This window comes from Copidosoma floridanum, unplaced genomic scaffold (assembly GCF_036245765.1).
Source record: "Copidosoma floridanum isolate Cflo_tuat_1 unplaced genomic scaffold, Cflo_Japanese_pri ptg000007l, whole genome shotgun sequence".
NCBI lineage: Eukaryota > Metazoa > Arthropoda > Insecta > Hymenoptera > Encyrtidae > Copidosoma > Copidosoma floridanum.
The window spans coordinates 3,970,781-3,985,143 of record NW_028321884.1 but is presented as its reverse complement, the minus strand read 5'-3'; the positions used below and the strand labels follow the sequence as shown (position 1 = coordinate 3,985,143).

Genomic DNA, 14,363 nt, shown 5'->3' with positions numbered 1-14,363 from the left:
ATACTTTGAATTAACATTGTCGTGGCAGGGAAGGTTAAGCGCTCATTTAATTGCTCTCGCCGCGTGACTGTGTTATACGCGTCTTTTCCAAAATCCCTTTCCATACGGCTTTATGGGATAAATTAAACAGCACAGCAGCCGAGCGATAAATTTCAAAGCACCGTGTGGGCCCGTTGGAAGAAAAAAAAAAAAAAAACACTCAGGTACGTGTGGGAGAGGGCTTTTGGGAGGAAAACAAGGTCGGGCTGGTTGAGCGAATGTGATTTACTTTCTGACTCCGGCCACGTCGCCGCGCTCCACGGCCAGCAGGAACTTTTTGTCGTCCAGCGAGAGCCGGTGTATCTCCTGGTGCGGCCTTATTACGTTCTCGTCCTCCATCATGCCGTGGATGCTGTGCCTCTGTAATAGCAAGTTTTTTCCCCCAACAAAATTACATTGCGCGTCATGTGATTTTGTTTATTTTTTTCACAGTGCCTCTGACGTCTCGGTAAACGTATGACGCAGGCTTGACAGTAACCAGAGATACCGTTGCAGAGAGCTAGAATTTGGTACTTTGTTACCAAAAGTATAATGCCTAGACGAACAAGCGAAGGGACGACTAGTTCATCTCATCGTCAAATCGTCATGAAACTTGACAGTTACAATACACGAGTTTTCTCCACGAGAACCTCATGATGTAATTCTCCTGAGCATCCGGTGCTTGCCTTTAATTATATCACAGCGCCATGAGTGCTTCGTTCATTACTCACGATATCGGTGATTAAACACCGGTACGTTGCAACTGTGTGCTATTATTCTTTTTTCTCGAAGCATTAGAAAAAAAGAAAAAAAAAAAATGTTTTATTACTAGAAAAGAAAAAAAAGAAGAAAGGACGTTAGAGAGTTGGGTCGCACAATGAAAGGGGGGGAAAAATTGAAAAAGTGAGTGCAAATGAAAAGGGACGAAGCAAAAAAATAAGAGCGTGAGATTGCAGGGAGCGCATACAAATTAACCGGAAAAATGTGGCCATTGTTCGATGCGTCGGGGTTCTCGTTAGTCCCGACTCTGTTCCAAGTCAAGCTGTACAAGTGTGTATACTGCGTACATCTGAAGCTACGGCGAGTATGATGTGCTCTATTAATTCGGAGTGTCGATCGCAGAATTGCAGTTCCATCAAAAGGAGCCTCTTGGATCGAGTAAGACGAGAGAGCCGCTGTAATTACCGACAAACGTACCCCACGACTATTTATAAATTGTAATTCGCACTGTCAACAACAAGCGCGTGTGCAATATAAATCGATGTCTCTTGTATACTAAAAGGTGAAATTAAATACTTTTATAAAAAAAAAAAAAAAAAAAAAAACTAGCAAAAGTCGTCACCAGTCTCGAGTCATAAGTATACCTATTTAGCTACTAGGAGTTAATCGGAGCGCAAGGATTATTATATAGTTCTGCAGCAACAGTGCCGGCTCCGACGCTTTTGTTATTAGTATAAATTTGAATTTAAGTAAAGTAAAATTGCTCTCCCAATTAAAATTCACTCTCTGTCGCTGGAGATGGAATTCGAGTCGATTATTATTTTAGACTATGAAAAACAAGTAAAAGTTTTGATGAATTTGGTAATAACGTATAGCAACGAAAAAACCAATAACTCTGAATAATTGATGCCAGTAGCCGCGATACACCGAACTCATAGCCAAGAGCTTGCGCCGTAAGTGGCCAAGTACTCGGAAATAAAGAAGGGACATTGTTGAGAATAAGGAGAAGAGGCAGCGAGGGGTGGGTGGGATATATCCTGTATGATGAACAGCGTGTGTGCCGAGGGCGCGGCGACGCCTGGCAATTAGGGGAGCGCCACGGCAAATATCGCTTGTCCCTTTCTTCCTTGGCACGTACGTGCTTGTACGTGTACGCGGTGTCTCGCACTCGATGTCACTGCTCGGCGCTTGCTCCTCGCTCCTTGGAGAGTCGCGGAAACGAGGGGCGGGAGGGTGGATTATTCCCGAGAGAGCTAATACGGTGTGTGTCGCAAGCTCGTTTTCTTCTCGTGTATGGCTTTCTCATGGCTTCTCGTTTTTTTTTTCCCTGGACTTTAGTCGAGATGGGGCTGCTTGAGCATCGCTTTGATAGGAGCTTTTTTTCGATGATTCATAAGTTTTTATTTTTTTATTTATTTTTAACTACATGTTCGAGTAACGTAACTTGCATTTGTTACGTTTGGAAAGTGGTGTAAAAATATAGAGCTGCACGCATTTTAATCTTGGAATATTTTTAAGCTCTCGAATAATTTTTCTAGGCGCAACTGTTGTTTGTACCGTAATCATTATTTTTCCATATTTTTCATAAGTATTCTCAACTTTTGCACAATAATACTCTCAAGAGGGATTTTGTTTCTACGGATACTAGAGCAGAGCGAGTTGTTTTTTCTAAATTTTTATTTTGAATTTTTCATCTTGATATTAAAACTGCCTTGAAATTAATTCCAGTTTTCCATATGGCCCTTTAAAACAAAAGATTTGCCGCTTTTTCATATAAATACGTAAAACTTATGTTTTTCACACGTAGGAGCTTTGTTAGAACGAACGTTTAATGATAAATTTATCCTGTTTGATTTGATGTAATATAAAGGAAAGCAAACAGCGTAGCATTAGGTATGTTGTGAATCGTAAAAAAAACATCATCAGATTCCACAACTTGAGAAAGAAAATATTTCTGATGGTATAACTCAACAACGACGCACAAAACTTTTCTTCCCCATGTATGTGGGACATAACACCAAAAGGACGCTGAAGATAGAGGGAAACAGAACAAAAGCTAATGAGGATCGGCCGAGGAAAACATGGGGTGAGGCAGTGCTTCCTGCGGATCTGATATATATTTTTTTCTAGGTCAATAGTGCGCGTATACCATGCAGTGTACGGTAATGCAATCTCGTATCCCGTACTGATTGATGTCCTCTCGGTGCTTGTGATTTTGCGTTCCTCCATTATTTATCTTCCTTGTTTTTCTGCCGCGTAATTCCCTACGAATGTTGATAAAGCTTAAGATAAATCGACGGCGGTCAGAGCGGAAAGCTAGGCTTTTTGTACATTCCCTCTTATGTGCACCTTTTTCGGAATCATTTGTCAGTTTTCCGTAATTTTTTTATTTAATTGCGGCTATCCCTTCAGCTGCAATACTTGATTTGTCATCTTCACACGAAAACACGATAAAATTGAGCGATGAACGCAAACAAACAACCATAACAGCTTTATGGATCTCTTGGATCGTTTTTTTTTCTTCAACCACAACAAAAACAATAAGATTAGAGGTGATGAAATTGCGTAGAGCGCGAAGAAGGCCGGTGCTCTGTCACACTTAGTACGGAGTTAGGCAGAAGCGATGACTTAAACTCGATCGCGGGAATCGAATTTCTGGTGCTTCGGCACGGCTAATTCAATTTCAATGAGATGCTGGTTCGACAATTTTTACTTTTTTTCGCTAGCCTTTTCTTTCTCTTCGTCCTTTGCCTACAGCAGCACGGATAGCGCGTATTTTAAACTTACGAGGAAATTGAATTTTGTAGGATGAAAATGCCGAGGTAATGAATATTTCAGCTTTGAGTAAACTTTTTCACAATTTTCGAGCAAATAAATTAAATTTAAAAGGGGCGCATGAAAGGTTTCATAATTAATATGTAAAAGTGTTCAAGCAAAGATTGTTGCAATTGAAATAATTGTATGAATTATATTTTCACATATAAATGTTACAGGCATTTGAATGAATCAAAAACATCTAGTTCAAGTGACTTGTTAAGTATACTACGTAACTATAAATTGATAAGTTGTGTGCATGTGTTTACGATTTTTATTTAATTATTTCATAAACACGGCTGATTTTTTGGATAATTAAGAAATAAAATTTTTAACTGCTCTATCAGATGCTAAAGTAAATAAGCCTTCTATCTTTTGTACAAGAGCGACAACTCAAATTAAGTAGTAGTAGAAGGTTACAGTCAGACAAGCTAAACAAATTTTTTTTTTAATTTACTCTGATGAGATATTTTTAATTATTACTTCTGTTTTTTAAATCTTTGAGCTGTAATACATATCGAAATACATCTTGTTTTACGGATGATATGTAAAGAAAATTCAAATCAAGTAGTAATAGAAGGTTATAGTCAGACAAGCTAAAAAAATTTTTTTAATTTACTCTGAAGAGATATTTTTAATTATTACTTCTGTTTTTCAAATCTTTGAGCTGTAATACATATCGAAATACATCTTGTTTTACGGATGATATGTAAAGAAAATTCAAATCAAGTAGTAATAGAAGGTTATAGTCAGACAAGCTAAAAAAATTTTTTTAATTTACTCTGAAGAGATATTTTTAATTATTACTTCTGTTTTTCAAATCTTTGAGCTGTAATACATATCGAAATACATCTTGTTTTATGGATGATATGTAAAGAAAATTCAAATCAAGTTGTAATAGAAGGTTATAGTCAGACAAGCTAAAAAAATTTTTAAATTTAGTCTGAAGAGATATTTTGAATTATTACTACTGTTTTATTATTCTCTGTGTTGTAGTACGTATTGAAATATATCTCGTATCCAAGATAATATATAAAGAAAATTCAAATCAAGTAGTAAAAGAAGGTTACAGTCATCTTTTGACGAACGGCATTTGGTATCTTTGCAACTGAGGTGCCTATTCCTGAGTTATGGAAAGGGACGCTGTTGCCGGACGCGTGCCAGTCAAACGGCGACTACGAGACGCCTGGGATCTGCGACAGCGAAACGTTATTAGAAACATCCCCTTACACATACATACGCCATTAGGATCCAAAGAGACATGGAGGCATTAGCCAATGAATGGAAATGAAACTGAGCATACGGAAGTGATGAGCGTGTGTACACAGAGGAGTCTATTGTCAAGCTCGCGAGACTCGATCCGAAGAGCCTACGGTGTTTGCGAAAACTGAAAGGGAAATGTGAGCTAAGATGGATGTCCTTCTGTTTGTAATGGTTATGAATATCTCCAATAATAGTATGCTTAATTTTCAGATCGCGTGGGGAGCCAACATTGTAAATGCATTGGAGGTACAGTCCTTTTATTTCGTTTTTTGGGGGAAAGGGACTGGCGGTGCTTAAGTGATTAAGTGCGTACTAAAAGTGATGCAGCTCTCAGCTACGACGAGTTTATGAGGCGCGTGGAAAAAATGTTTACGTGGTGACTGTTTGGAGGGTAAATTTATTGTGGACGAGCCAATAAAAGTGGAGGGACGAATTAGGCACTCGTTCAAATTAAAAAAAAAAAAATTTGTTATTGGATGGCTCGTAAAATCTTCAATTAAGGTAAAAACAAACTCGAGTTCCGAGAACGAAATCAAGTATTAAAATGTCTTAAGAGGAGCGTTGTGGTGAGAAAAGTTTGCTAAGTAGAATTTGACTTGGATTATGCACGACAGTTTAATGCCTATACTTATCGAACTAAATTAGGTGCAAAGAATATTTTAATTACCTTAGACAGCTAGCGCGTAAATATCTGAATATCGTTTTGTGCATCAGATTTGACGCTTATATATTAATACATGCCCAATTAGTGATTAATAATGTCAGTCATGTATTACATTTTAAGTAAATTAATTGTATTATACTTGTATAAAAAAAATGAACTGAACTACAAAAACAGTTATAAAATGTTGTTTTACCAAAAGATGGATTACAAAGAGTGCACTTGGAGGACACAAACATACTGTGGTGAATTAACGCTCGTTAATTTTGTTCATCCCAGCGTTACTACGGCTCATGTAAATATCCTCAAAAGATTCGCGTCTAGTTGATATTCATTTGCAAAATAAGTTGTAGAGCAGAGAATAAAGTGACAAGATGGAATAGTGGCTGGTTAATGGAGATGATGATGGATAGTGCACTTGATGTAAATGCATGATGTATTAAAAGCATATCTTCACCGCGACGAGTATAGCTGGTTCATTTACAATCTTACAATACATAGTGTGATTCGTTAAGTAGTGTGTACTGCTACTCTTGTTAACATTACTTGTTGAACTGAAATTTTCAACTTTAAAAGTATTACTTTTTTTTAAATTTAATATATGCACTGTATAATACTAATAAATAAATGAATACGTTGATGTGTAAAGAAAAAATAATGAGGAAAAGTAAACGTGTTTTACTCGATAAGGAAGAAAAAAGTGTAAGAGTTCAGAGTAAAAAAAAAAAATGATAATAGAAAGAGAGAAGATTGCGTCAGAAAAAAGTCAAAGAGAAAGGAAAGCGAAAAAATAATAGAAAAATAGAGCGACATATGGTGGGAGGAAAGTTTTGCAACGGATTTAACGCGGAAACTTTTCCGTAAGTTGGATCAACGATGTTGAGGTTGTTATCGTGTTATCTACACTTTTTCTTATCTTTCTGGGGACGTCTTCTTTCTTTTTTTTTTTAGCAACAAACCGAAATTCAATTACATTCCGCGCCTAGTTGAATATCATTAAATACATATTTCGAAGCTTACGTAAGAAAAAAATTTTTTTTTTTACACCACAGAAGATGCAGCACTAACCTTATGCTTTTCAGAGAAAAGTTCCTCATGACGCATATGTATTGTTTTTTTTTGTTGCTGTTATTTTTACCAAGATATAAAATTTCCAAATTAAATCAGATTTTTCACAAAGAAATTTACTTGAAAATACAATAGCTATAGAGCACAATGCAAAATGAAGGAGGCTTTGAAAATTCCTTCTTACTCGAGCTCTTTCTTGCAATATCCACGCATAGTTACGAAACAAAAACACTTTAAAGGCCACTTTTGAAATTATTCACCTTTCCGTAAATTTTTAAGACAGATAGGCTAAGCAAAAAAAAAAAAGAATGTTCAAACGAGTGCAAGTTAGTCGTTAAAAAATTCACTACTCGCATCGGACAAAAGTACTCGGAGTGTTTGCCTATACTCTCTGTAAGGGTCCTCAAACATTCAAAAGCTACTTTTCCAAGGACATCCCAAGACGCCAATCTCTCATTCCACTTAAAGTACCCTACAGTTATACCAACATTGCGAAACCCATGGAAGAAGCCCCACGAGGGAAGAGATCGACACTCACCTTGACCTTCTTGTCAACGTCGGGCTTCTCGAGGAAGTTCATCTGCTGGGAGGGCCGATGGTAGGGGTTGGGCAGCCCACCACCGGCCGACCCGGGTAGCACACTCGGCTTGAAACCGGGGCTGGGGGGCGCCTCGGGGTCGAAGTTGACGTGGCCGGGCGGCCGGGAGCTCCTCGCGAGGAGGCCCCGCGGCCGACTGCTATCGGCCATCCTCAAGTGGGTCGTTGACGTTGTGAGGGCTGGCGTGGCTATCGTCGACGAGCTCGTCGTTGGCTGCTGCGGCTCGGCGCCTCCTTCGCCACCGCCGCCACCACCAGGGGATCCCGTGCCCCTGGTGAACTGATCCTCATCTTCGCCCGCGCTCTCTGTCCGGGAAAGAAAAACAGACAACTTTTTTTAATACCACGACGCATCGCTGCAACTTGTTTGTTTATTTTCTTCGGGGGGTTACAGGATGTGTTCGAGATAAGGGATGGTCGGGGGTTGGAGGAGGGGAGAATATTTATGGGGTTTTTTGTTGCCCGTGGGTGTATCTTCGAAACGAGGAAATTTCACGCGTGTGCGTTCGACGAAGCGCTAGTTTTGTGATTTGATTTGGCGAGAGAATTAAATTGACACGCGACTTTTGTTATCTAATCGTAGGTGGGAAACTTTTTGTCCCTCGCTTCCTTATCCCTGTTTCCTTCGATGGCTTCGTAGATTGAAGTTTTTACAGTTTTCTGAAACCCCAAAGTTCACGGAAATAGGATCGCCGTTCCTCAATCGTAATCGCTTTGTAGACCATAAATCCAATTTTTCTTTTTTTTTTTTTCCGTCTAAATCGTTCATCCACCCATACTACTTGCAAATTTATCGGTCCTACGCATGTAAAATTGGCATTACTACGCGAATCCTTTTTTCAAGTACGAAGCATAGCTAGAGAGAAAACACACCATTTCCCAATGTAGTTACGTCAGCACAGATCTCCTAGATTGCCCACAGCGAGGCATTGAAATTCTGATCACATCCGCACCCTCGAGAGCGATACACGAGCGCGCCACGCCTGATGTCGTAAAGCTGACTCCCTCCTGGTTAAACCGAAACAGCAACCGACGGATGATAATATAAGGCCGTGGATAAGCCGGTGGGGGAACAAATGCAGAAAATGCCAGGAGACAAGCAAACGAGAACGAGCAGTGTTTATCGCGAGTTGTTCGCAGATACGGTCGTGAAAAAAGAGAGGGATGGAAAATTGACAGCTACTCTTGCGCGAGGCATGACTTGGGGAAATCCCGCGTTTTATGCCAAGGAAATTTCACGTTGTTATGTTTAGCGTTATCTAGGAAGCGAGTGCCTAATTTTACGTGCTGATACCGAGTGCGTGCCTCGCCTTGCAAGCTCATTCCACGGCTTAATTTTACGGGATATCCTACAGGTACGTTTCGATTATGCAACAACATTAAGACTCCTTTACACCACTGAGCGAGTGCTCATTTTTTTTTTTTCCTGTGCGTATACATTTATTAAAAAGAAAAACATACAGCAGCGCGGAATATTCTACAGAATGTTTTGTCGTTACGCTGGGGGGAATGGCATAAAGGGCACTAGAAAAAATTACTCGTTGTACCCAGCGAGAGCGGGAAGGAGAGATTAGGAGAAAAAAAGAGAGGAAAAAGAAAACACGAGAGAATATCGTGTCGGTGATCATTAGAAACTATGGTACTCCCTCTCTTTTTCCGCGTTATCGTTTCTTCTCATACAGCTGCTCGTGTACGGTTATCTCTTTGAAAATACCTCGAGTTCGTTGTATCGCGTATCATAAACTTTGTCGTATTTTTTCTCTTATTCTTCCAAGCTATACCTTCAACATTATTTTTACAACCCCACTTTGTCGAGCAACAATTTTCAGGTCCAGCGAATCCAAAGGTGACGTTTAAAAATAGTAGTCATACGCAGCTTTTCGTGCCAGCACCCCTGCACGGATACGCCGACGTGATCCACGGTTATACGCTTCCGAAACGGCGCGAGAAGGAGTTGTTAAAAAGTGCCTAACTCATGCGAAAGTCTTCCTTAGCGCCACCGCCACTGTACCACTCTCCTTCGCATCATAACGTCGCGTCATCAATCTTCGGTGGGCCAAAGTGCGCTTATCTCACCCCTCCTCATCCCCCTCGGGCTTTTACGTGTGCCCGCGTGTCTGTGTGCGCATGTACATATATTTGCGGTACCACCTGTGTATACACACGGCAGCTGCGTTATTACAGCCACTAGGCGACAAGATTCACGACAGGGGTTCAGCGCTCGGAGGAAGGAGTGCCTACACGTAATATTACACGTATAGCGAAGGAGGTGGATACACCCCGTGGATTGCCCAGAATGAACCCTGTGTGGTCTCGTGAATATTAAAACACGCGCTTAGGCCACCGACTGCTGTTGTCTGATGTGTACATGCAGTGGGATTAAAAAGTCGCTTCAAACGACTCTGCTGATACTGCACGGAAGTCGAGGGATGCCTTTGTCTAATGATACTGTGGCCTGTACATGTGAAAGACGTAAAGTGTGGTTTTGAAAATATAACCACCAATTTTACAAAGCATTTTGAAGGTAGAAGCGAGGACTATACATATATAGGCATCACAGGAGCAAGACTCGCGTGGAAATAGTCGGTTATTGACATACGTGGGTGAGAGCTTTCGGTCGATCGGGCGATAACGCGAGTCAATACAAACAGATGGCTGCATCAGCGAAGCGCGACAATCGACGCCTAGGGTAGCGCAGGGGGTCCCTCAAATTAGCTCGAATGTCGTATGGTGTTAGGGAGGAGTTGGCTCGTTGTTCCGACCGAGCAAAGTTTTGGAGATCGACAAACACGCGACGCGCTCGCTCGACTGTGCGACAATGGATGGTACGCCTATAGGACAATTGCCGTAGTACCCTGTCGCTCATTATTGCGCCGGTAAAACGCGTTTACGACGATACGGACGACTACGGTCTTTTGGGGATGATGAGGGACCGTAATTACGCTCGATCGATCGACCGATGATTTTCACCGGTATACGGCCTGATTGATGCCGCGATGTTAACGAGGTCTTTTGACTCCGTTGAATATCTGCGGCCAATTAATTCTTCATTGTGTGTATACTCCGTACTCCTTTGGCTTTGATGGCAAATTTTGTTTTTTTGGGAAATCTAGTGGTTTGTTTTGATCTCAACTTTTTATCCCGAGTACCTACAATGTTTACTACCTGCACGGTATGCATGAAATTTATGCTGTCCTTTTTTCAAAGTGAAACATATATGGCAAACAACTCGCACTGCAAACGTATTTTCATCTGTAAACACGAGCGTTTATCAGAGAAATGTGTTTACTTATTTTCCATACTCATATGATACACATTCATTTTACGCGTTTTCTCTTCACAAAGCGCATATATGAGGCTTCATGACGAAGGTTGTCGTGTTACTCGAGTACCACGTGGATTTCAATTTTTTCTTTTGCAACTGCAACTTTGTCCTTCTCGCTGCTGGTTTATTTCGCGAGGACTGTATTTATGCTCGTGGGAGCTTTACGGCCATTCGGGGCTGTGAGATTTTTCACGCGATGAGGTGAGTACTTTTTGGTACTAGGGACTGTAATTTATTTTAACGACACTCTTGGGTGCGTTTATTCGGTTGTGAAATTTTTCGAAACTTGCACTGTTATTTCGATTTTAAGCTTAAAATTCTTTTTCTTCAAGTCTCACGTCACACTGTGTACACAACGCGTTTATCCATATCGTATCATCGTATTCACAAACACAAGCGTAAACGTGTCAATCAGTTTATCTAATTTATAGGGATAGATTAGTTGGCTATTTTCGTCTTTGAGCCATACGTACTCGTTACACCTGTTGCTTTTTCACGTATTACTCGTAAATGCTCGGTCATCGTATAATATGGCCTCTCTTTCGTCATTGTGAGTTCAAATTAGTACCACGATAGATGACACCTGTCATTTGACATTAGGATCGATTTGTATTCTTCAACGTCATTCGTTTGTATCGATTTGCTCATTTGTATTGCAGATTCGAAGGTTCGTTAATTACAATTTTTTACCAACATCTCGTAATAATATGCTGACGCAATGAACGAACAGTTGACAAGTAGTATAAAAGCAACTGACACCAGGTGTTCCAATATTTCATTCAAAAGCCAGCTTATCGCGTTGATAAGATTATGAGGCACCAATTCCATAATTACTATGTATACGTATGTATGCGTGATGTATACAATTATACATTGTATATCTACAGTTGGGCTCTGCTAGTACTGGTGTGCACTTGTAGGATTGGAAATTGCCAAAGTCTCGAGATCAATGTCGCTCCATCTATTCAGGTCGACTTTGAAGTAAAGTTCCCACTCTCTGTACATCTATTGGTGTGTTGCTCTAAATAGCACAATGACGCTGCTAAGCGGAGGTATCTAATTGCCGGCTTACAAATATACGGGTTGAACGCCGAATTTATGCAGCTTGACAAATGAGTTGTTTGTATTAAGTAGGCTTGCCAAGTTGATGATGATGATAAATACCAAAAAATTGATGTCATTACATTGGTAGATGACTTCCTCAAACCATACTCTATTCCACAAATTTAAATTTTCAATTGTGCCTAATACTTTTGTACTACTTGATTAACGTTACAACAAATCGAAAATATCATCCACTGACTAATAATTTTTAAAATTAAATTTTCGGATGAAAGTATGCCTACTGTATGCGGTATCAGCCATCAGAAAGGTCTGAATCAACCGTGCAATCAACGCACGACGTTATTTAATATTACAATGGGAAGTTTGGAGATATTAAATTTTATAAAATTGCAAGTTAATGTTGACAGGAAGTTGTTTTTTATCTATCATTTGAAAAAAACCATAGATTGTTGTCTTAAATATAATATTACACGATTCTAAATTAATTGTTTTAAAGTACTTTTAAAAAATTAGGCTGTAAAAAAGAAAAGTATCAAGAATAATTCATATCAAGTTGTTTTATTTTTGCAACAATTGCATGTTCTCAATTACTGGGTATACATTTTTTTTTATTTATCTTTCCAACTGGATGATGTAATTCTTCTTACATCTTTAAATAACTGTTTTAAGGTTATTTTTATACATCCATAAATAAAAATTTGAACAAGTGGACAACATAAACGTCAGTGTAATTCACTTTTTTGACCAGCTAGCAAATAAAGTCCACCGTTCATTAAACAAAGTGACCAAGATTAAAAACGCCAGTCTGATTTTCTTTACAGAGAAGCAAGTAGTAAAAGTAAAAAATTAGTCAGAAAATGCACCTAAGGTTGAAAACGTCTCAGTTCATGTTTTAGAGGTGTAGAAGTCGAGTTTCGGTCAGTATAGGAGGACCAAAGGTTGAAGACGTCTCACTGATGCGATTTTCAGGGAAACACGTGATAAAAGCGCAGCATGGGTCAGACGCACTGCTCAACCTTATTTCACCCCATACAGTAGTGTAGGTCTATATTTGGTCAGACACGGCACATAATTTTGAAAATTTGATTAACAGTTTCATTTGCTGTTCAGAGAAACAAACAAGTAGTAGAAGCCTAGCAATGGTCAGACAAATATATATAGATTAAAAACGCCAGTCTCATTCGCTTTTCAGAAAAGGAAGTGGTAAAAGTCCAGTGTTTGTCAGACACTCCTTCCAAAATTATTAATGGCTACTTGGCTTTTCAACAGTAGTAGAAGTTTATATTTGATCAGAAAAAGTATATAATTTTGAAAATTTGATCAAAGTCGGTTTGATTCGCTTTTCAGAGAAACAAGTAGTAGAAGCCTAGCGTTGGTCAGATAAATATATAAAGATTAAAAATGCCTGTCTCATTCGCTTTTCAGAAAAGGAAGTGGTAAAAGTCCAGTGTTGGTCAGACACACCGTCCAAGATTAATAATGGCTACTTGGTTTCTCAACAGTAGTAGAAGTCAAGGTTTGGTCATACAATGTAATTAAAAATTTGGTTAACGCAAGTTCACCTAGCTCTTTAGAGAAACAAGTAGTAAAAGTCTAGTATTAGTCAGACGACCGAGCAAGGCTGGAAAGAAATTTAATTTTTCAGAACTAACTTTTTATTTATCCAGGTATTTATTTAAATCCAATTTACAAGCTCTTGGAACAATGCGCTTGGAACTTTACAATTTTCCGCGTCTCTTGTTTCTCACAGAGCGGCGGCTGAACAAAACCACAAAATGTGCAAGTCGTTTCGGCTCTGTGGTCAAGACAATTATACAAAAGCCACATTCTCGCAAACACACACGAAATAGTCTGGCTCACGAAAAAATAATTGCACACCAAGCCAAGGCAAGAGCGTTTTAATAATTTCAGCGTGACAATAAAATGCCCACCCCTGCGCGTGCATCCATTCCCCCGCGAGCTTACTCACAAACACACACGTGTAAATTGTCGGTCGGCGTGTTAGTCCTAAATCTCCGCGAGACGGGGTCAAAGTCGAAGCGCCTGCGAATTATTTGGCTCTCTGTCGCACAAGAGGAAAAAGTTTATCCCCAGTTTTGAATTTCGGAGAGGAATTGACGCTCTCGGTGCATGTGTCCTTGACATGTACACGTCCAAATGAAATTTGAGCTGAGAAACAACATTGGAAGAGTAAAAAATAGTGCCGGAGGTGTATCATTGTCGGTGAAAAAAAGTCTCTTTCGACTCTTTCCTCCTCGTATAGTCGATGCTTCCGTGAAGATTTAATTTACCGCTTCGTCGAAGAGCACAAGCGAGTACGTGCGATTGAATCGGTTGGGGGAAAAAAAGCTGCAGTAAAGGAATAGGGGAAAGTGGAGTAAAAAGTCGGGCATGGAAGGCGAATTGAAAATCGAAGCTCGAGCAGTTGTGTAAACTAGCTGAGGGTATGCACAATGCTACAGTTTATCCACTCCCCCTCTCTTTCTATTTTTCCATGGAAGCCGAGGAGTCAAAGCTCAGCTTGTGCTTGTTTTTTTTTTTTTTTTTTTTTTTCTTTTTTTTTGTCGTGCTGTTCGACTGCAGCGACGAGTCTGTTTGTTATTCTCTGGTAAATACCTGTGGCAGTTGACTCTGTGATTCGGTTGCTTTGAGAAACAAATAGACCGCTTGACACAGTAAATTTTATTCAACGATTTGATTGGAAACACAAGTTCAGTAAGTCAGTCAAGATAAACTTGTTGAGGTCACATGAACCTTATTGTTTACTACAATAGTTTTACTACTTCACGAAAATTGTTTCCAATGAGCAAATCGTGAAGAATAAATAAACAC

General features: G+C 39.6%; 1 protein-coding gene across 1 annotated transcript in view; it reads right to left on the bottom strand.

Moving 5' to 3' along the window:
- Positions 1-14,363, bottom strand: part of Trpgamma (Transient receptor potential cation channel gamma) — a 69,733-nt gene that overhangs the window by 10,081 nt on the left and 45,289 nt on the right. The window contains exons 3-4 of the mRNA XM_089588447.1: positions 7,083-7,447; positions 269-399 (exon numbers count right to left, since the gene is read on the bottom strand). Of these exons, the coding sequence (XP_089444573.1) occupies positions 269-399; positions 7,083-7,447 (496 nt within the window). The remainder of the gene's footprint in view (positions 1-268; positions 400-7,082; positions 7,448-14,363) is intronic.